This window comes from Fopius arisanus, unplaced genomic scaffold (assembly GCF_000806365.1).
Source record: "Fopius arisanus strain USDA-PBARC FA_bdor unplaced genomic scaffold, ASM80636v1 scaffold00162, whole genome shotgun sequence".
NCBI classification, from domain to species: domain Eukaryota; kingdom Metazoa; phylum Arthropoda; class Insecta; order Hymenoptera; family Braconidae; genus Fopius; species Fopius arisanus.
The window spans coordinates 54,939-77,672 of NW_011887901.1; the positions used below are offsets into that span (position 1 = coordinate 54,939).

A 22,734-nucleotide genomic window follows, 5' to 3' on the forward strand; every position below is an offset into this window, starting at 1 on the left:
ACAAACGACGAAAACAAGAAATTCGTAATGTACACACGATTTCCTTCGGAAAACACCCCTAATTTGGTTTTATTGATCAATTTTTAATTTGTTGTCGGCTAAGATCATGCCGAAATTTAATTAATTTTTTTAAATTAATCAGTTGATGTACAAACAAGAAACTTATAGGTGCAATCATGTACTAACGATGTACAATCGAGTACATAAGTGCGTTCTTCGAATTACTGACTTTTGTCGGGTAAGTACCCGGGGGTCTATATATGACTGGATAGGGCATAGGCAAAAAAAGTTGAGGCGGAGTGGAGTCAGTGCTGTCTAGTTGTGGGCCGCGGAACTAAATGCAACAATTATGCACATGCGTGAGTTTGAAACGAGTAGTGGGGATGGTCATTTGACCATCGAAGCAGTGGAAATATTCTCAGTATCATTTTGTATCCAAAATTCAAAGAAAATAGATGAAATTTAATGCAAAAACCTTGCTTATACTACAAAAACATTGAAGCAACAAATGAGGCTCAAACGAACTTTGGAAAACTATGTGTGCACATTCAAAGAATACAAAAAATAACTTTTTTAATACTTTTAAAATGGGTACAAGGTATAAGACCTTTCGCTTGTCCTTGGATCTAATGGAAATAGGTCAATAATTGAATTGATAAGGAGCATTGCTTTTATGTCGATTTTTATTTTATATGAAACAACTGTAGAATTCACTTAGCAAACGGTAAAAGAAAAATATATGTACAATTTAAGAAGACAATTAAGTTAATTGAGAACTCGCGCCATGATGAGGTTTTTTCCTTGAGGATGATCCCACCAACTCTGAAAGAAATATAGCATTTTTATTTATATACTTGTTAAGTTGGGTTTGAATTTAAAACATTCCTTTTCGAAGTGTTCAGAACACAATCTGTCCCCTGACGAGGGTTTCCAACTTGGTTGATCAATGTTGCGAGTCCATTGATTACGTATCGATTCATCGGTGGGAAATCTGTATGCACATTCATAGAATAGATATTGAGAAAATTTTAAAAATAGCTTTGGAAAATAAACTACACGAAAGCATACCACTCTCAATAATAACACTGTCGACACACAAGCAACTCTACATTTTTATCAAAAATTACAGAAGAATAAACTTTCGACTAAAAGTATATTAAATTGATATCAGAGAGAATAAACAGACATCACTTTTTACAAGATATTTGATTTTTCTGCGTAATTTAGAGTAAAAATAGAACTGGTCCAGCTAGTCTAGGTTGTTTATTTTCTTCCTTTCTTTCAGCTCGAAGGTTGTTATAAATCTATTATTATAAAAAAAAATAAAAAATTGTACTTACCCGTGGAAAGGTAAATGATCATATTTTTCTTTTCGTTTTTTGCAAAAACTACAATGGGACATTTTTCACAATATAATCTACCACTTGTACAGAAAAGCAACAATACTCTGGGGTTTAGCTGCCGTCAGATTTCTTCCATTAATGACCATCCCCGCCTTTCGTTTTTCAGTCACGCAAGCGCACTAACACTTCCAATAGTACGCTTGTGTTTTCATAGGGGCACTGATGTCGCTCCTATCCAGCACGCTTTCGTTCCGTATGGGCTATACGCTATGCTCCATCCAGTTATATATAGAGATCAGTGGGGCATAGGGATACTCTATCCAGTTATATAGAGATCAGTGCACCAAACCCACCCGCCAGACATTACAATGACCTCTACCTTCCTGATACTTACCCCGACAACTACCGAAACGTCCCATAGAGGGTTTTCGGCCGTATAGCCAGTGTTGCTGGAGCCAAAGAAGAAGAAGAAGGAGAAGTTTTTCTCCCATCCGACTGCCGCACCACGCGCGCCATCCCCTCCCTTTTACTGTCGCTTTTTCATTTTATTAGATATTGGAATTACAGCCCGAGCGCAAAGAAGTTTCACTTAAAAAATGCAACAATTGCAAAAATATTTCCATTAGAGAAATTGAAAATTTTCCTATTTTACTTTTCCCACCACCAAGTTTCTGACGAATATCCCCACTACTCTTACCTCATGATGCAATTATTATTTTCCTTTCAAATATTGGCAAGTATCGTCTAAACGCAAAATAATTGTCAAGGGTGACTTCTTATGATGAACGCATTATAAAAATTTTTTTAGCTAATATTGCTGCCTATTTCGAGTGAAAAATTGGTATTTATAATTCAAATTTAGGAAAAGTTGAAAATTGCTGCTCGATCACACGGTCGCCCTCTGTAGGTATCGGTCGAACCAGGACTCAAGGAGAGAGCAAAATCGAATTAGAGCAGGTAGTTTCTTTAAGTGGATGAGGCCCCTCTCCCAACTCTCACTAACGAACCTCGGGAGCCGCGTGAGCCCGATGCGCCCAGGTTGCCGGGCCCTACTGTAAGGGATCCTTCTCGGACTATTACTATTGACGACTACGATTAGTACTACGCACACTGACTACATCGGAGTCATTGTTATTACTCGCAATATTTTTAATACTGACTAACTGATTACTCACTTTGAGTCCCTCCTCAACACTTTTAATTTCGATTTTTTATTGCTTTAGTCCATACATCTATATGGATTGAGATGTGATATTAATGGAGGGGATACTGTAAGATCTCGATGCACCAGACATGGACACCTGAGCGTTCTGGTGATAACGCACGTGGAAACAATTCCAAGGGTAACACCTAATGACGTGATCGTTATATAGCGATTAATTAATTCATTTTTCCTTATTGCTTACCATTTTTCTGTATTAAGAAATTCTGCAATATTTTTAGTTTTTATCATAATTTCTACCCATTTTCCAATATTTTTTGGTTGCTCTAACAGTCCAATTTTTTTTTTTTTTATTATTCGAGTTACGTCACTCTACTTAACCACCCAAGTGAAGGTGATTTCTATTCTTGTGAACAATAAGAAAACTTCATTTTTTCATTGAAAAGCATTTTTTTATATCAGTAGTATCGATCGAAACTTAGATTCGGTTCAAATATGGAATTTTGGGGCAAATTACTCAATGTTCTTTTATTTTATTTTGTTCAATTTTAATTAATGAAATCATTTATTTCGATGAAAATATGCAATACCTCTCCTGTTGTAACATATTGGGGATTTTTATTTCGAATACGAATTGTGCGATAGTCTACTGCAGGCCTGGGCAAAGTGCGCTCTCTGTGCTCACCTAGCTCCCAACCCCAATTAGGCCAAGGACCATAAAAAGGGGTCCTATTGTATTGTGCAGGCGATCAGAGTGACGAGAGCCAATGCTCAAAAAATTTAATTTTTGAAAGAAAAACATGAATATTTATCTTGATGTATTTTGCATTCATAGTAATATCAATTGGTTGATTTTTTTTTATATCAACTTGTGCATCAAATTGCGTTTAATAGATCACTCCAAATTGATTATTTCGGCCGCCAATTAATTGGGTAACACTATTGAAAATAAAAAAAAAATTGGTTAACATTTTTTGAACATTCCCTAAGCAGTATTTAAAAAATTTAATTCCGTTTTCCGTATTTCAGGAATTAAATGTTCAGCAAGTAACAGTCTTACTTAAATTTAAAAGATTTTTTTACATTAAAAAGCACGGAAACAAGAAATTTGAATTCCACCATTTCATGTCTTGCTGACTAGTTATCATTATATCGATCTCACTGTTAAATCTTTGAAAATTCATTCATTTCTAGTTAAACACGAAAATGGGAATACTTTAAGAGTATTATAAGCTGTCGTTAATTTTTTATCTATATATGAAATTATGAGATGTCAAGTTTATAAGTTGAAATTCACGTGGTTTCCGTTGACAAGAATGTGCAAAACTTATAAGGTGAACTTTAAATTGATAATTAATTGATTAAGTTTTAAAGAACTGACTACTCATATTTTTTTCATTTTAGAATATCATAGTTATTCAATAGTAAGGTGATTATGAAATAATCAATTTCTGGCACTACGATCTTTTAACAATTACACCTGGTACAACTAAGAATTTTTCAAAATGAATTGGTCAAAATTTGGTGGAATTTTTCGGCGGTAAGGCTTTTTAAATTTTAAGGATTCTCCACTCAATCGTGAAACTGTTCATTTGCAGAAACCCCGTCCATACACTCACTCAACATAAATAGAATAGAGCCGTAAATACGTCGCTGAATTTTATTCTAAAATAATTGTTGGCACTTGTTGAAGGATATTAATGCACGATTCAGAAGGATTTAACGTGCAATGAATGTTCATGAGGCGTTAGTGTCCTCCATTTTGCCCGGTGTCATAAGCTCAGTCGATACATGGATCGATTTAGTCCATATTCCACTTCAACAAAAAGGATTATTTGAAAAAAAAAACAGAGATCCTCGCAACATTCCTTTAGGGAACAATTAAATTATATGTTGTTCAGTTTTAAAACGGACACCAATTCTCAAAATTGAGTAGTAAAATACAGAAATTAAGTAACGAGAATGGAAAATAAAATACACATCATTCTTTTTCAATGTTTTTTCCAATCTTTCTTTCATCGTCGATTACCATTGGATTTTCGAATATTGACAATGAATATTCCAGGAAGCCTAGGATTTTTACTCGTGGAGGAAAGTGATGGTATATTGTTGTTTTTAACATTTAATAACGCACATTTATGCTGGATTTCAATAGCCTTCTAGTATTTTATTTTTTCTGAAAATTCTTTGATGATAATTATTCCCACATTAATAGAAGAATCGGGGTAATCAAAAGCGTGAGTTCTACTGCTCTCCTCGTGTCCTACTACGTAGATACCATTGAGATTGTTAGAAATTTTTGTTTTGCCAGATTTAATAAGAATTTTTGATATGATGAAAACTTTCTTATAATTCATAAAAACCACAGTATTTGATGTTTTGTTGTTAATGTGAGGCCATGAATTTTAATGGTGCTCGATTGAACATGATTCTCACCACAAATTTTCATCGTTCTCGAAGAATTGGAAATTACCCAGTCACTGAGGATGTATCTCTTCGCAATTATCATGTTTTCACCAGACTCAAGCTCTTCCAGTCGATTTGCGATTTGCGTGAGTGTTTTATTAGCGGAATGGACAAGTGTTTTGAATAAACCGATATAACTTTCCGCCCAAAAAGCTGAGAGTTCATTTAGAGGAAGATTAAAGTAAGCAGCATCGTCAGCAACGTACAGAATGTTGTGCCAGCTCAAAATTTGAACACCTTCATCGTTATACAAGGTAGGGAGCATCTGAAAAACGAGCCTTAGCAAGGCCCCATCATAACCACTGAAATCACCTACTAATTGTCTGCTGTTGAAGATGCGAGAGGCAAATACGAATAATGAAAAGTGGCAATACAGAGGCTCCGGTACAATATTTTGAAGTACGATGATGCCACAATCATTGAGGAAAAATTTAAATGGTGAAGCTTTCCACCTTGCGATATTAAACACATCAAATATTTTACGTTGGAATTCACATGGTATATCTGATTTTCATGCCTTCATAATGACATTAAGCTGTCGAAGATCACTCAACTTAATCCTCTGGGCTGAACTTCTCTTTGTCCACCTCTCCAGAAGCCATTTCATATTATTTGAATAAAACAAATGCATGACGTCAAGAGGTACCTGTTTGGTAAGGTCGAAATTATTTATGGAAAGTAGTGGAGAGTCATACCCTTCATGGTGGAGTTCGGGTTGAGTTCCCATTTCATACACTGAGAAAAAAAAATATTTTTGCCAAGAATATTTCCTTCCTACTAGTAAATCTGGGGATCACTGTGTAAATACTCCCATAAGACATACTAAATATATTTTCTTGTGGTTAGTAAATATTCTTGGCTAAAGAAATTTTTTTTCTCAGTGTAGGACTGTTTGGAACGTAGTTCTGCATTAATTTCTGGATCTATGTGTTTCCCGCGTGTAGTAGAACGAACCGTAACTCCTTCGGTGACACATCTTTCGCAGGCATAAAAGGCTCCAGGGCCTTTGCAACTCTTCAAGAATGCTCTAATAGGAGAATCAGCCACGCTAGATAGAACCCCAACAGCATAACGCCTCCCATGAATCCACACATTGCTTATCTCCTTCTTCATTCAAGTCTTGAACAAAATCGAACATGAACAGTTTAGAATCTCCACAGTACATTGCCGCAACAAAAGGTTTAGCCATATAATTTGGATGGTAGATTTTTACAGCAATAGGTCAAATCTCTTTTCTGGAATTGCGGTAGACTTGCATACCATCTATATGGATCAACAACGAGATTTTTTCTTCTTGATAAATAGTTGAAGAGATAACATTTCTGAGTCCTGTTGATATTCCCAAATATATTAATCTTCATAATCATCAGAAAAATTAGTATCATTTAGCCCTGAAGAGACACTCATTTCCTCAATATTGCGTTCATTGAGTTCATGATCCTTTGACACAAAATTAACGTTCTTCTCAACACTTTTATTTTCACTTGACTGTTCATGCATCGAAATGTTTTCAGAGGGAACTTTCATTTGCACAGATGCTTTTTCCTGCAATCTCTGGAAATGTCTCCATTTTCAGACACGTGGAGACGAACTCGACATTGTAATGTTGACAACAAATAATAAAACTGCGAGATATATTAGGCCACTTATGTATGACTACCGTGCTACTTTTTTAGGTTACGTTCCAAAAATATACGTTCAACTCGCTAGATGTTTTTAAGATATGTGATTAATTGGGAAATCGGCTGCCAATTATATGAAAAATGAAAGAATTATCATTAATTATAATTATTTAATTAGACGATTTTTTTTTGAAAAAGCATGGTTGGGAATTGGTTTGTAAATCTTGGCCAATCCTTGGATGGCCTTTGGTTACTCGACTTTCAATTGAAATCGTGAGTATCCGTATGACCGCTCATCCGTCGGATTGAGCTTGCTTTCTACCCCAACGAAGATGTCCAGATCCTCCACACCGCTTTCAACGTCTCCTCGATGACTAATGATGCCTCTGATATGTCAAAATATGATCCCCAGGTTGCAGTTAAATGTAGTTCCATTGGTTTCTTGGTTTTCTTGTGAGTCCATTTTCATAGTTATTTTGGGGAAGCAGCTGTTAGGTATCTTCATCCGGATGCGTCCCGAGGTTTTCTAATATATTATAAAAAAAAACTTTTTTCCTCTCGTATACCCCTTCGGGTCTTTACGATTTGTTCCCTTCCCACCCCCCAACCCCCTGTACCGCATTTGCCGAAGGGAGGGAAAAACCTCATTCGAGGGGAAAAACCTGCCCTGGTACAGTCGTCCTTTTGACAGAACTACCGCTCGACAGTGAAACTGTGAGTTCAGAGCGCTATAAATTTTGACCGCCGGTGCTCTAGCACTCTAACCGCACGACCACTACCGTCGGTCTAATATATTGTAATTTATTGTCATTTATTTCTAAGTCATTCTCTTCTTAAAGCTGATGTCATCAATTGATGGATACAAACACCTTATGGTAATGTTAATTTGTAAAGGGCTTTTATTGATTTTTGGGTAAGTTTTCAAATGTTTTTGGTGTCGAATGACTTGTTAACAAAGTCGATAAAGTGGCCATAAGTGATAACACAATCATCAGGGTTCTTGCCCATGATTCTGGCTGCTCGTGTTGAATGTGCTCGCATATATTCTGAACTAAGCAGACGTCATTTTCCACTCTGTGATTTTTTTATTTTGTTCTCTTTTGTACCTTTTGTAGAAAATCCAAAATTTTCTCCTTTCTCGTCTAAGTTTTTGTCTATATCAGTTATATCAGTGTCTATTTCTGACAGAAAGGGGTTTGCGTCGTTCTGCGACTCATATTCTATTCGATCCTGGTATAGGATTACCGATGTATTTACAGTAATCTCATAATCACCGTCATGAACTCTTCGCTCTTTGTTTAGTCGTGCAGATATCGCAGATATCACAGCTTCTTCAGTTTCTTCGTTAAATTGTTGTAATTTCACTATCGGCTGTAAGTGGCAATTGTTGGTTCTCTGTCTTTCAATTTTATAAGGCTTCCCAGGTAGGAATTCAAAGGCTCGTCGATGGGGCCAACCTTTTGCAAACCTTGTTCTACCGAGGCTTGGCAATATGAGGATTAATACAGGCCTGAACTGACCTTGACTTGTTGAGGGTGGGATATATTAGGCTGATAACAGGCTCATGTAAAACTCAACTCAATGAGCCTCGACGGGCCAGGTTTATACTCAGGCTTGGCCGAGGCTTTATCCATTGAGGCTAAGTTAAAAGCCCTTGGAATACAATTGGACAATTCTGGCTCCCGTCAGGCTGCTGAGTCCAAGCCTAGACACAGACTCGAATCATTCTTGTTTTGATAAGCATGGTTCATAACAAGGTGAATTGAGGCTTCTGTAAGTGTCAGCGTACTGGGCCTAAATAGCCTACGCTTATATTCAGACTTGGCTGAGGCCTCGTCCAGTGAAGCTGAGTTATGGGCCTTCATAATATTTTGAATCTCCTTAGGCTGCTTGGTCCAAGGCTCGAAACAGATTAGAACCAGCTTTGGTTTCTTGAGGATGACTTATATCATGCTGAGTACATGCTCGGTTCAGTCTAAGCGCGCTGAGGCTGAGCATACTAAGCTTATCATTAGGCTCAACCGGGTATTACGTGACATTTTCTAACCGACCGAAAATGCTCACCACCTTCGCCCTTCCTCCCTCTGGCCTCCACGCCGATACTAACTTAACTAAAATCGGGACCTAAAAAAAGGTTGCCGGGCCCCAGCTAATTTTCCTGATCGAGAAATCCGCAACTCGAAAACCTAAACCTAATCTAAAACCGCAAAACGTATCACTAACCCGTACTTACATCTAATTCAGCAAGGGGGTTGAGGGAGAGGTAACGGATGCCTGCGCTGCTCAGTATGCTAGGTTGTGGAGAGAGGGGTGGATTCAGGGAAAAGGGCGAAAATTTTCAAAAGTAAATTCTCGAACTCCACTAACGTTTCTCCAAAAATTATCTATTTTATTTAGTGACTCGAACACTGGTGTCGGAAATTTCCCAGTTGACCGGGGTCAACGGTATTGCTTTCACCCGCCGTAGTAAGGATAATTCCCAAGAAAAGAAAAAAAGGAAACCTCATCTAAGTCCGCGAGGCACCGGAGGGTGCTCAGGATTTCCCTGAAAATTCAAGACCCAAGATAAATAATTTATTATAAATTTTCCCATTGAAAACTTCCCCATACTTCCACGAGGCCTCAGGAGAGGCTCGCAACGTTCCCAAAAAGATTTAGGGCCCCATAAGGGGCTAATTTACAACTTTTACCCGTGGGTGGATTAGCAATTCCAACTCCACGTAATTCCGTGGGCCCTCGAGAGAGGTCCGGGATTATTCCCAGCACAAAAAAGGAAATAAAGTAGTAGAATAGGAATTTTCAAGATCACCGAGGAAATCCTCGGCGAGCCTGGAAGAGGCGGTGCGAGAGAGCGAGAGAGATCGCACTACGCCCAACGTACATGGTACGCGTATAAAAATTTTTCCGACGGGTTTTATTTTCGCGACGCCTCGATGCCTCCACCGATCGGCATCGGATAAACTCCACCAGCGAGGGGGAATATTCGCGAACATCCTCCCAAAATTGGGGAGTTCCACTATTTCAGGGAATCTCCGTTTTTTTCGGAAACGGGATTTCCTCAGCACCGTTGGGCTGGAATTCACACTCAACGTTGAGCGGAGCGGAGTGGGGGAAAACACTCGAAGCCGCGACGGCCTAGACACCGCTCAAGGTTAGACGAACAAAATTTCTCGCGTTCCACGGCGGTTTTCGGCGGTTTCCTCCGGGATTTTCACGTCTTTTTTCGCGCGATATCGCCTTAAAACCTCCACAGGGACGGCCATGTGGGATGAGGAATTCTCCACACGCGATCAGCCGTGGTTTTCGGATAAACCATGGCCGAGAAAACCCTTGCGAACACCTCAACGGAGGGAAACGCTCTTCGATCCGTTGATCGAGCAGGATCGATTTACACTCGCGAACCGAATTAATTATGCGTTCTCCAGTAACCGGTGTTACTGGGATAAATTTAAAGAAATTTCCTCACCTTCCCACGAAATTTTCGGGCCGGATGGGATCCTCCCATTGTTTCCTTCTTGCTTTTTGCTCCTCTGGGGAAAAACGTCCTGTGGCCCGTACGTCCTGGCGATAACTGCCAAAAAGATGGCGGAACTCGTGCCTCGCCGGAACGTTAGTTCCGGTGGATTGAGCGCGATAGCACTAATTGTCCGGATGCGCTAATTTCTCCCCATTCAAATTTGAATGGGGGAACTAAATTTTAATAATTAACTCAAACTAATGAACTATCGCGGCTAGTCTTTCCCGGTTCTTTTTGCCCGGGGATCCGTGGATGTAACTAAACCTAACTAACTTATCTAATACGGCAATTCGGGAAGGTGCCGGTCGTAACACCCCCACCGACCTTTCAACACTAACACGTAATATAAAATTCCTCACGGATCCCTCTTTTAGGGGTGCTAGCACTCGCAGCCAGTCTGTTCACCCCGGGAAGATTTCGCGAACGAAGTAACCCCTAAATCCCCGTCCGATGATCACTTTTAATTTATCCCTCTTCGCGACGCGATTGCCCCACTAATTAACTAATTCTATAATTCCACTCTAACACTAAACGTCCCTTAATGAGTCGCTAATCTCCTGCTGATTCAGCAGGGAATAATTTTTGCAATTTTTCCCACCGAAAATTCCCCTGATTCCCTAATCTCCTGCTAATTCCGGAATTCGTAGGGAAAGCTCTAAATGTCTAACCGCCTCAGCGTAGTCTCCGGGTCGTCCGGGATAATCGCGGAATCATAATTTAATTTTATTTTAATATTTATTCATTTAGTAATTTTTCTCCACGGTCTGCTGGATTCGCGGGTTGGGCGCGGCTCTCTCTCTCTTAAAAAAAAAACGATGTACGTCACACGAGGCATGAATCATTCAGGCCCAGTTAAGATCCTTTGAAACACCCTGGGTAAACTCTGACTCGCTTCAGGATTATTATAAATAATAATAATAATAATAGTAATAAAAATAATAATAACAATAACAATCGATTCGTTGCAGATAAAACAAATTTGTGCGTATGTTCGTAATGAGGATTAGGAGTCACAGAGGAATGGGGACCGGGGGGTTGATCGAGAAAAAGTAACTTATGTTAATAATGTAAATTAAGTAAATAGTTAGTGATGTTGGTTACATTACACAAATAGAACGTTATTCAACAACATTATTTCTACAAAGTTGACATAGACTTCATAGGTACAATTGAAAATGACAAATCATAGGCGCGCATTAGCTTAGTGGTAAGGCGTAGGTTTCGTAATGTTAGGGTCGTGCGTTCGAATCTCGGTTGCGGCGGTCAATTTTTAAGTTAATTAATTAGGTCTTTCCAATGATCCATTCATCAGGGATAGGTAAATCGGGGTGAAATTGACTTGTATTAGTAACAACAAAATAATTATTTTACTTTTTTTCATTATTTTGATCAATAATTTCTAGATAAATTGAAGGATTAGTTAACGATTGGATCAAGCTTGGATCAAGCTTGGTTCAAGCTTGGTCTCAGCTACGACCAATGGTCAATTCCCACCTGGGAAGAAGCACTGATATTTGAGGCTCCGACAGTCTCTGCCTTTCGAAGCTTTGGAAAGCCCTGGGTTTCAAGCCTTCGGCAAGCCTTGGGATCGAGGCTCTACCCCCTGTTACGATCCAAGGTTCAACAAAGGCTTTACTCATGGTCAATTCCAGCCTCAACCCAGGCTTGTCAAGCCTTCGCCGAACCTTCGTCGAACCCTCTCCCCATCGTCCATTCCTACCTGGGTATCAAAGGTGAGGACTAACGATCGTTTGGAGACGCCGTGATAATTGGGGAGAGTATTTTAGAAAAATCAGTTTCGAGGTGATCCTGCATTAAGTAACAATTCGTGCGTTGAATTCCCCGTTGGTTAATACTAGACGATTAGAAATTTGTCGTATACTATTTTCGTATGTTAGATTGAATCTCTCAGGGAAATTATGAGTCGGGATTGAATGGTTAAATCGAACCATTCCACACTAAAAGTTATGCATGTTGACCGACTTGCTTCTATAAATTCTTGTTGAGAGTAAATGATATCTCTTCTCTCGACTCTTGTCTATATCCACAAGGGAGATAACACGAGTTCTCAATTAAAAATTGAAAATGTTATAATTGACAAAAATAGAAAATCCAATAGAAAAGAATACAGGATATTAACATCGGGCTTACGCGCTCCTATCAGAATGAAAAGAAAATCACGCAACGACAGACATTTAAACTGAATGATTTTTTTCGATCATTAACAATACGAAACTACCGAATATGTGATTCGAAAATAGAATATTCCAAAATAACTCAATTACCCGAAGTAATAATAATAATCTTAAATCTAAACTAACTCGACGTAAAATCCTGACTGGGAATCATCTGATCTATCAAAAGGACGCTATTGCATGCGCACAATAGGCTCCTCAAAAACTCTAAATTTTCCTAAAAATATCTATAATTTGGCTCTGCCCACTTCTTCAGTCGCTCCACCAGGTTTTCCTTCAGGTAGGTCAGCAACTGGGATGCCAAAATACCCAAAACTAAATTGAAATCGTGAGAACAATATTATTTCAAAATTGAGCTGATCTCAACGCTGACTTGTACTAGCGCCGGGTTTTTTCCCTTCAATGAGGTTTTTCCATCCCTTTCAGCGAATGCGGTACAGGGGTTGGGGATGGAAATGGAACAAATCGTAAAAGCTGGAGCCCGGGCATTCGAAAAGCGAAATTTTTTTTTCATATAAATTTTGTCAACACTCGAACAATTTCTGAATAAAAATTCCCCGCGATGAATCTGTCCGGCTAGACCGAAATAGCAGCATGGAAACAAATGTAGAAAAACCGGGAAAATTCTGACGGTCTTAAGGTAATCTCCAGGTGGAATATAATATAAGGTAATCCCGTCACAATTGAATGAAAAAGGTGTAAGACACTTTTTAAGGCAATTTTCTGCATACAAAATAGGCGAATTCGTTCATATATTTAAGTCTTGTTATTTCTTATGAAATTACCCATTGCCTGTCGAGCTTCAATTAATTAATATACTTATATTTGAAAAATATGTGTATTACAAGATGATCCATTCCGTGCTTCGACGAGTGAGGGTAGTGTGATCATATCATCGGAAACATTTACCAACTGCTCTGTGGACAACATTTCAAATGGAACTGCACCGAGACTAAGTTTCAAGGATCCTGACGTGTTTTTACCAGCAGAGATATCTGAACAACTTTTGGCAAATCTCTGCGAGAAAAAAGTTTTATCAGACCTCACAATCACTTTGTTCGATGCAAAAACTACAAGATTAAGGTAGTTGTAAAAACAGAATGATTAGTCAGTTCACTCCAGAACATGTCCACTGTTTTGTCCTAAAAATAATATAAGGCAAAGGACTGTATAACTCAACTATGTTTTCATTTTGATTAGAGAAATTAACGAAAAGAGATCTAATGCAATACTTAATTTGTAGGCACGTGAAGCTGAAAGATGCATCTAGTCTATCGACTAAAGGATTGAAAGTATTGAAACAACATAAAGTCATCGATCTAGAAGTAAAAGGGATGAAGATAACAATAAATGACTTAATAAGTTGTCTTAGTGAATGGAGCTTGCTCAACCTGCGGTCTTTGAGTGTTGCTAAGGGAAGCTTCATAGATTGTTCTAGGTAAAATTGTATATATTTTTATCGATCCTCTAACACTTTATACTGATGCACTGAGCTGTAATTTTTCGGTATTGCACACCTGTACACTGTAATCCAAAATCTGTGACATCATTCCTGTAAGGAGTTGGATTTTTCAATTGTTTGAATTCGACTTCGAACGGTGTGACATCAAATCACATATATTCGATGGTAAATTACGTTTGCAACTAATTGAAATGTAGTTTTCAACTCAGTCTGCCAATTCGACGTTCATCCAAAATGATATTTTCGTAAATATCTAGAAGAACCCATCCAAATCATTCTAGATGTTCTATAGAGCAGTGTATAGGTTTTAATCTCCCAATTAAGAATTTGAACACCCACGTTGGAGAACACTATCACCTTGGGAGATATGGTTTTTATACACCATTCTTTGTATTATCCAGGCTCACCATGAAGATGTGGCCTTTAGCCCTCTCGGCAATCCACGTTGATACACTGATGGACACGGGTGGTTTAAACTGTAGTGAATAAATGTTGAAATGCTGTGGTTTGAAATACTGCCCTGGTTTTCTCTTCCAAGCTCCTTTCTTCTTCACTCGTTTCTAAAATTCTGCTTTTATGAGTCTCCTTTCCAACTTTCCCGTCATATTTCATCTCAATCCTCTTCCTGTCCTTCTTCTCCGAGCCTTTATCGTCACTTTTATTTTCATTGATTTGCTAGTAACGCATACCGGGACAGCCGATATAGCAGTGATGACCGTTACTCATCCTGACTTCTTCTTCTTTCTTCACCATTAATCTGCATGTTTCATGTCGGTAATGCGTGAGAGACTTCTGTCCAGACTTATTGGGGTTTTCTTGATGGAGCCCAAGGGGTTCGGTGGATCGTTGGCTTTCTTTTTTTTTGTGTTCCAAAGGTGCGCCAACCGCAGGAATAGTTGTGAGTTGTTTGAGAATATCGAGTTGAAAAACTACCATATTTTTGAATATATTTATTCAGAAATATCCGAATTTGCCTAAATCTATGTAACCGCTTTCGCACGGCCCAATCTATAACACAGTGACCTGCATTGTCTATCCTCGCAGGAACTTTATCAATCTCCGACTGCAGGTAGATTTATAACTCGTCAGTAAAAATCAGGGGCTGAGTATCAGGGTGTCAGCTTTCTCAAATATCATTAATAAATGACAAGCACAGCAAAAGGGCAAGAACTGACCGCTGCGCGCCAGCAAAGTTCAACCGCCGAAAAGTGGACAAACCTACGATTGACCGCAGTAAGACAAGGTAATACACCTGATAGGGAATATGCAGAAACAATACCTGAGCAGCATTTGAAATAGAAACACATGGTAAACCAAAGTGAAGGCTTATAGCGAAATTCCAAAAGAAGCCGCGTATTTAGCTGTAGACTAACAATACCAACGGGTTGTCAGTGTGAGTAAAGGGAACTGGATTTTTAAAGATATTTTACCTGGTGAAAGGGGTCAATTTTGGATCAGGGTTGCCGTTTTTTCCAAAAACTCTTATTGCTTTTTCCAGAATAGGATAGATCATCAAAAGCTCTGCATGAGCTATCAACTACGTTGTTCGAAAAGTGGTTATTCTGCGGGTGATCGCATTCAGTCGATTAACTGTGGCTGTATAAAATCAAAAAAACCTTTTCAAAAAAACTGCGGTATGGCAACTCTGTTTTGCCTGTAGATGACAATTCGTCTAGACTGAGTGTAGCGCTTGGCTTCCACGAATAACCAGGCTGTTTCAGGTTAGGGCAAGACTCGAATTCAATTCAGGGTTGGATTTTCTTCTTTTTCCCTTTATGAAATCGATTGGAATTGGTTTTTACACACATTATTTGAAACGAGGAATTTTGAGCTCCTCCACTTTGTAATACTCCTACTCTGAAAGATTCGAGCAAGCAGTTAATATTGTCCATTGTAACACTAATTAAAGGCGTGAACAGTACCAATCGCTTTCAGAGTTTGTCCATCTCCTCTCTAAAGCATACACGGGCAACGAAACAGTTTTCCGGGCTTGCATCAAAATATACCAATATTAGTTGTATTAATCAAAAAGTTAGAATTTTGATTTTCTTCTTTTTTACAGAGTCTGCGTGTTTTTAGCGTTAAGCAAATTACGAGCCCTTCAAACATTAAATGTTTCTGGTACAGAATTTAATAAACACGGATTGGAAATTGTCGTTGAAGACCTGCCATCTTTAGAGACTCTTGATATTTCCTGTACTCGTGTTGATGATATAACACCCTTAAGAAAATGTAAAGACCGGCTGAAAAGTCTCGCAATGTACAATCTGAAGATAAGTGGCTACGCAAATTTGAAATCAGTGCTGCTTGAATTAAATGAATTAAGGCATCTTGACATTTCTGATGAACGTGATTCATACACATTTGAGATGTTTGCACCAATAAGATCCAAAATAACAGATGTACTACGTACTGTGAATTGTATGCCATACTTGACAAGCTTAGATATATCCGGAAAGGATGAAATCGAAGTTCGGGATCTTAAGGAGTTTATAAAATCTCATCCATATTTAGAATTTTTGGGTCTCGTACATTCAGATGTATGCTATGATGATAGTCTCGCCAACCCAGCTAATAAAGATTATCGACCGAATCTCATGGTAAGTCTGTATTTCTGTTCTAATTATACAAATTTTATTATAGTTTTCCTGCAATTCTCTACAAAGCAATTCTTTATTATATATGCAACTATTCTCATATTGCGGCATAAATTCTGGAGAACCACGGGATTCTCCTTCTGTTAGCCCGCCCTCTGGCACCAACAACCCCGAGACAAAATCCAACAATTAAATCGTTAAGCGCTAGGTTATTAGGCGGAATGACCACCGTCGAAATTCTTCAACAGTTCCAGTTTTCATTTAAATAATAAAGAAGCTGAAAGGAGATATAACTGGGATATGAAAAAATAAATACAATTTGGCTTGGAAAATGATTCTACTGAAGTCTGTACCCTTGGCTTGACCCTTCGGAGACATGTTTATAGTCTGCCGCCACTTAAAAGAAAAGAAGCTATATTGTGACTCCCACGGTTAAATGAGAAATGAACCTTCACCTTTTATTGTTATAGTATAAACAATGAATTCATGCAGCTTTCAACGCGGTATTTTTCCAGCCTGCAATAATCGATCTTGATGCTGCCTTTACTACATTTTTTGTTGTGATGAAAAGGTATGAAACACTTTGACGAGTCTGTCGTCTTCCAGCGGAAAGACGAATGAGCCAAAGATCTGGACCTGTGAGCTGCTCATGTGCCAACCAGACTGTCGATAATCAGGCTTGTCAGTTTTGGAGCCAAACTCTGTCCGAAAAAAGATTTTGTCCTCAGAAATATCACAACACTCTGGGTGTAACCGGAGGAGCATGAGATCATGCATCCTCCTTCCAGAAGCTAACAGTAATTGTAGGGGCCACAAATCGAGACATGTCGAAAATACTGTTTTCTTCTGGCGGATGAAGTGACATCCAGTTTGTCAGGGATTCCTTATTTCAGATGATGTTTTAGTCACTTTTATCTGCTTGACTCTTTGGATGTTAATCGCGTTTAACAAGGCCTTAATCAACGGATCTGAACTCAAATCGGCACTCATTTCTGCTCCCGTAAGTGACCAGATCACTAGCTTCTATGGATACTTCTACGGTACGGATTGAACTAAAAACTAACTTGCTGTCTTGGAATAACGAAGACAAGTACGAGACCAGTTGGGCCTATGGCTCGTCAGGAGATATGCGTTTGGATTTACACCAGGCTAACCATTGTTTCCCCCCAGAAGACTGACGTCGGATTCAGTTAAACCTTATACCCTGTTGCCCCATTCAGTACTCTCCAAACTTCTAAAGACATTTCTTTGATGTTCTGCTAGGGTAGACTCGCTGAAAGGTCCGTCAGGTGATTCTCCTGGTCGTATAGCTAGAATGGATCAGCTGGACTCCTGGATTTGAGGTTTTCCCGGCAAAACGTCTTTTCCCATTTCGGAACCACCAACAGGAAGATTCCGAACGCTGTGTTCAGATGATGAAGAACGTTGGGAAATAGTGGGGTGGTGGAAATATCCAGGCTAATTTCATCTCTCAGAGTCTGCTGCACTCGTGTATGAAAACGGCTTCTTGATCGCTCGATTCCAAAGAGACATATAGGCGAATAACCTTAAATCAGGCTGTGGTAAAGAGATTGATTTCCGGCGTTTCCCATTCCTGAAAGACTCTTTTCAGGATCTCATCCCTCAGATGCCAGTCTGGTAACGTTTGTTCTTTGCCTGCCAGAGTGTCGTTCCTCCAGGGGAGAAAAACTGAGACCAGAAGAATATTGTATGGACCCAAAAGCAGTAATAGATTCTTTACCAAGTTCAAGAGCACCAGTGACCGTATGCCTCCCTGATTCTTCATGTATGTCGAGATTGTCTTGTTGCCTGACTGGAGCATGATTGACCTGCCTTGAAGATCATCCTTGCGCATTTGAATCGCCAACAGAACAGTATAAAGTTCTTAGCGATTGATGTGTCAACCGATCTGAGCAGAGGACCATGTTCCTGCTGAAAAAAACCTGGCCAGCTGAAAGCCCCAGCCTGCTTGGGAAGCATCTGCCATAATTGTCCAGAAAAGAGTTGCCCTAGGGGAGTGACAATCGCTGCGAAGTTGAGCATGCTGAGGAGAGAAGCTGCTGACTTCCAACTCCAGACTCCGCCTTCAACATCTTTCTCAGGAGTTTTAAGATTCGTGCTTTTTTCTCGTCGGGTAGAATCATGACGTTCAAGCTGGTGTCCCAGATGGTCCCCAGAAACTCGATTCTGTCAGTTCGGATCATAATGGACTTCTCTTCGTTGATCACCCAGTCCAGCGAAGGTTAGAAGTCTATTATATATGAAACCTGGCTTTGAAGAGTTTGGCCGTCTTGGTGGGCTACTAGGAAATCGTCCAGATAAACTAAGGTCCTCATTCCTTTTGGCGAAGGGTGTTTGCGAACCACTTGCTGACAGACAGGTTATGTTATAAAGTTGGCCGTGATATGATCGATAGGACTATTTTATTGGAGCATGTAGATAAGCTTGAGAATGATCGATTTTGACAAGGAAGTCGTACCTTTGGAGAAAGAGAGCACCTTGCGTTGGTTCATCAGACAAAATTTTGAAGGGCCTAGATATTCGTTCAGGCAACGTAGATTAAAGATATGTCGAAATTTCCATTCTGCTTTTGGAATTGAAAACATCGGAGATATGAACCCCGAGGCCCAAGATGCCTTCTCTAGAAACCCTTGACGAAGCATTGATTCAAATTCTTTGCACATTTATGGAGACACTTTGGTTGTGTATTTCATTATGTTTCTCTTAGAGAGCAACCGAAGGTGCTTTCTTTATGAAACGGATTGACACCTGCGTAACCTTTTGACACGCTCAAGATTTGTGTTGGAGCCGCTGCTTCTACTCATCGAGGAATGCAGTGGTGCAACTGCATAAGCTCGGAGAGGAACGCTGTCCCTGAATTCTTCTGCTGAGTTTTGTCATCGGGATAATCTGGGCTCCTCCACGTCTTCCAGAAATATTTTGGTCTCTCGTCTTCCCACTATATCTCGATGGCATGAAGTTTCTCAGGGTGAAAAGTATTTTGAGACACTAACAATATTACTAGTTTCGGAGGAATGAGTAAATTTTTATTCTTGACACTCAAGATTGAGAGGAGTCCTCCAAATGATTGAGCCTTACTCAAATTTCAATTTAGCTTAGAAAAGGATTTCTAACCAAAACAATAAAAGAGGCGAAAGTATGAAACATGGTTGAGAACCGTTGTCGTCACAAATAAATAAAAATTCCCCTAAAACAATTAAACGATTACACGTTAAATGGAAATTTAATTATTACATTAATTAGATTGCAAAGGAAAGTAATATTCGATCTACAGAAGTCACTGCCGTCTAGTTAAATTGATCAAACGAGTCTCTGAAGTCTAACAATGTTACAAAGGAATTGATTAAATGATTAATTAATTAATTAATCAAAACAAATTCAATGACTTGAACCTTCAATAACGAAAAGCGATAAGTCGAAATGACCTCAAACTCTAACATATAGTCGAGGTCACGAGACCTTAAAATTCGAATACATTAAAATAAAATTCAATGGCGATAAAATTACCAAATTATTCGACAATAATTTTTCCGACTGCAAAGTCGCGAAAGTGACCAATCAGAATCAGAATAATTTCGCCAGACAATTAATTAAATGAGATTCAATTAACATCAAAACATAATTATCGAAATCCAGAATTAATCAGTGAACTAACGCGAGAGATAGAGAACCATATGATATGGCCATTGCTTATTATTGGACTCCAAATATTCCAAATATTATCCCTCCAATTACAAAACTACGTCGAATTGGCGACCTCATCCACAATCAAGCGTCCTCTCACAAAATTTTTGGCAGCAGGTCGCTCCAAGTATCCGCCCCAAACGGTAAGTGATGCTCGCAAACACGTGAGTCTACCCAATAGGTGGCCAGCGCGACAAAATTACATGATTAGTGGTGAGAATGTCAAGATCCATCAATCCCAATTAATCAGGCATGCAGCATAGTTATTAATAGCTTAAAAGGCGTGCGCCCTCAATTTAAGCTAGCTTTATCATAATTTCCTGTCTTTTCAATGATGAAAATAAATTCTCAGGGCTTCTCAAAATTTCCAACTTAATTCCTGCGTTATTTGCGACCCTAGGAGAATAAATTTCTTTCATTATTTGACAATTAGAAAGTTTTTTGCTGGTAACCAATCATGTGCCTAGATCAGGGCTGGGCAACCTCTGCTCTGAGAGCAAGTTGTGCTTACGACCTCTATTAGTACATAACAAAGGGTAGATGGAAGCTTATTGTGGCGGGTGATGGGCCTTTATGACCCAGGTCGTAAAGGCCGTTCTCCTCGGCTGAAATCAACCGAAGTGGGGTTAACACTTAAGAACAGGAAAAGGGGAAAGATGTCACTGAAGAAAAGAAAAAGCGGGGAAATGAGTCAAAAATGGAAAACGTGAAATTTTCTTCACCATGACATTTTTTTAAATTTTGAAAGCAGACATTACAAATAAAATGTGAAAACCGGCTGTTTAATTTCAGAGGCAAGGAACAAATTCCACAATGTCATGTTCCAGTGGTCCAGTTATTTATTCAAGAAATGAAATTAATTGAAGTAAAAATGTTAATTGAAGGAAATAAAAAAAAATGCTATTTTAATATTCAGAAGCAAAATAAGCCGGTAAAAACAGCAATGTTTGGTATTTTTTCCTTGACATATTTTACGGTAAGGTCGTTATTGGATCAAAAATTTAAAAAGCAAGTTGAAAGATGTCGTCAATTCGGGAAGCGGAATCTTAAGAGTAGTTTCATGTTTTTTTCAATGAGTAATAGTTATTCTTATATTCAGAAATATTTGTATCCATGTGTGAATTTTTTATTTTCCTTTTATATTAATCGCGGTCGCCTTTTATAATAATCCCGATTTTACCATTTGGCAGAGGCGTCAAGGGCCGCTCCCCAATACGGTGACTGTAAGGCCCCCCACCACTGTTCTAGGACTCTTATAATTAGCATGGTTATAAATTTTATTGGATTCCTAACTCGAGCTAATGATTCTGCTCCGAGCTACCTGGAGATTGCCCATCCCGGGTTCGGATTACTGCACCGCAGCAAGATTACCGGTGACTGGATTGTAGTTCCATCCACAGCCACATTCAAGATTGACAATTTTCAAGGCGCTTTAGCTATTGAGATTATTTCCCAAGGGTAAAGGAAGATTCCATAATTATAACTAACTAGATATTTATTTGTTTATTACTTAACGCGAATACAAACTTGGTAGAGGTTTGTAGTGTTGCTAACCGTGTACGAATACTCTTGGCGAGGTACCAGTGATTGCTTGCGCATGCGCAGTTCTTTGCACTGCGTAGGGGCGTTGGAAGCTGGCGAGGACAGAGTCGTCACATCCACGCTCCCCGCAGTGACCTTCGTGCGTTGCGAAGGGAACGGAATAGTCTTTCCTCTGCGTGTGTAGTGCGACGTAATTTTCGAAGATTCAGGGAACCCTTCGTCCATTAGCCCGCCCTCTGGCACCATAACACCCCAAAAATAAAATCAGAAAATTTAGTCAGGCGCCAGGTCATTAAAAACGAAATGACCACCGTGAACAAAATCCTTCTCCACTCTCAGCTTCAATAACTCCTGTAGCTCGTTTCGTAGAGATTTAAATAATCGGAAGCTGAAAGGGGATGAAACTAGGATCCTCAGCAAAAAAAAATAAATAAAAAAAGAATTGTCCGGGAGAACAATATTTAATAAAAAAAATCAGTCTCGATACATAAAAAAAAATTAATAAAATAAAACCCCCTTAAATCGACAACGCGTTACAGAACATTTAAATTCATCGGTAAAGTCAAATCGTCTGATTAATTTTATACAGGTTTTTCTGAAGTCCAAAAGTTTTCAAAATAAATAAATTAATAAATAATTAGATAGTCACAGAAGTCAGAATTAATTAAAATATCAAACTGAGTCACGAGACTCGAGTTGTTATTATCAACAAAACTAAAGAAAAATTAACGGAAAACAACTGAGTTACAAAACTCAATTGTTAGCAGTCGGAGAAGTCAAAAGTTTTATCAGAAATACTTTACAAGAAATTGTCACATTAATTCAATGACTCTAAACAGTAACGCGAAAAATCGATAAGTCTACGTGACCTCGAGCGATCAAACATACACAAAATAAATACAAAAACTAGAGGTAGAATAATTCGCAGTCACGAGTCCTTGAAACTAATAAATTGAAATTAAATTCAATGGCGAGAGTAAAAGGTTTTGCGACACAAAATCATCACACAGAAGTCGCAAAACTCACGGAAAATCGTAACTAATAGAGTTTTAAATAAACTGAATATAATAAAAAAAAATTTCGAATGAGAGAGAAAGAGAGAGCCAAAATAATCAATGAAAGT

At 38.8% G+C, this 22,734-nt stretch overlaps 1 protein-coding gene across 5 annotated transcripts in view; it reads left to right on the forward strand.

Moving 5' to 3' along the window:
- The window catches only part of LOC105272327 (protein zyg-11 homolog B), a 127,965-nt gene that overhangs the window by 28,222 nt on the left and 77,009 nt on the right, over positions 1 to 22,734 (forward strand). For all 5 annotated transcript variants that reach the window (XM_011314412.1, XM_011314411.1, XM_011314409.1 and 2 more), the window contains 3 exons: positions 13,154 to 13,388; positions 13,549 to 13,743; positions 15,830 to 16,367. In XM_011314412.1, coding sequence (XP_011312714.1) covers positions 13,154 to 13,388; positions 13,549 to 13,743; positions 15,830 to 16,367 — 968 coding nt within the window. The remainder of the gene's footprint in view (positions 1 to 13,153; positions 13,389 to 13,548; positions 13,744 to 15,829; positions 16,368 to 22,734) is intronic.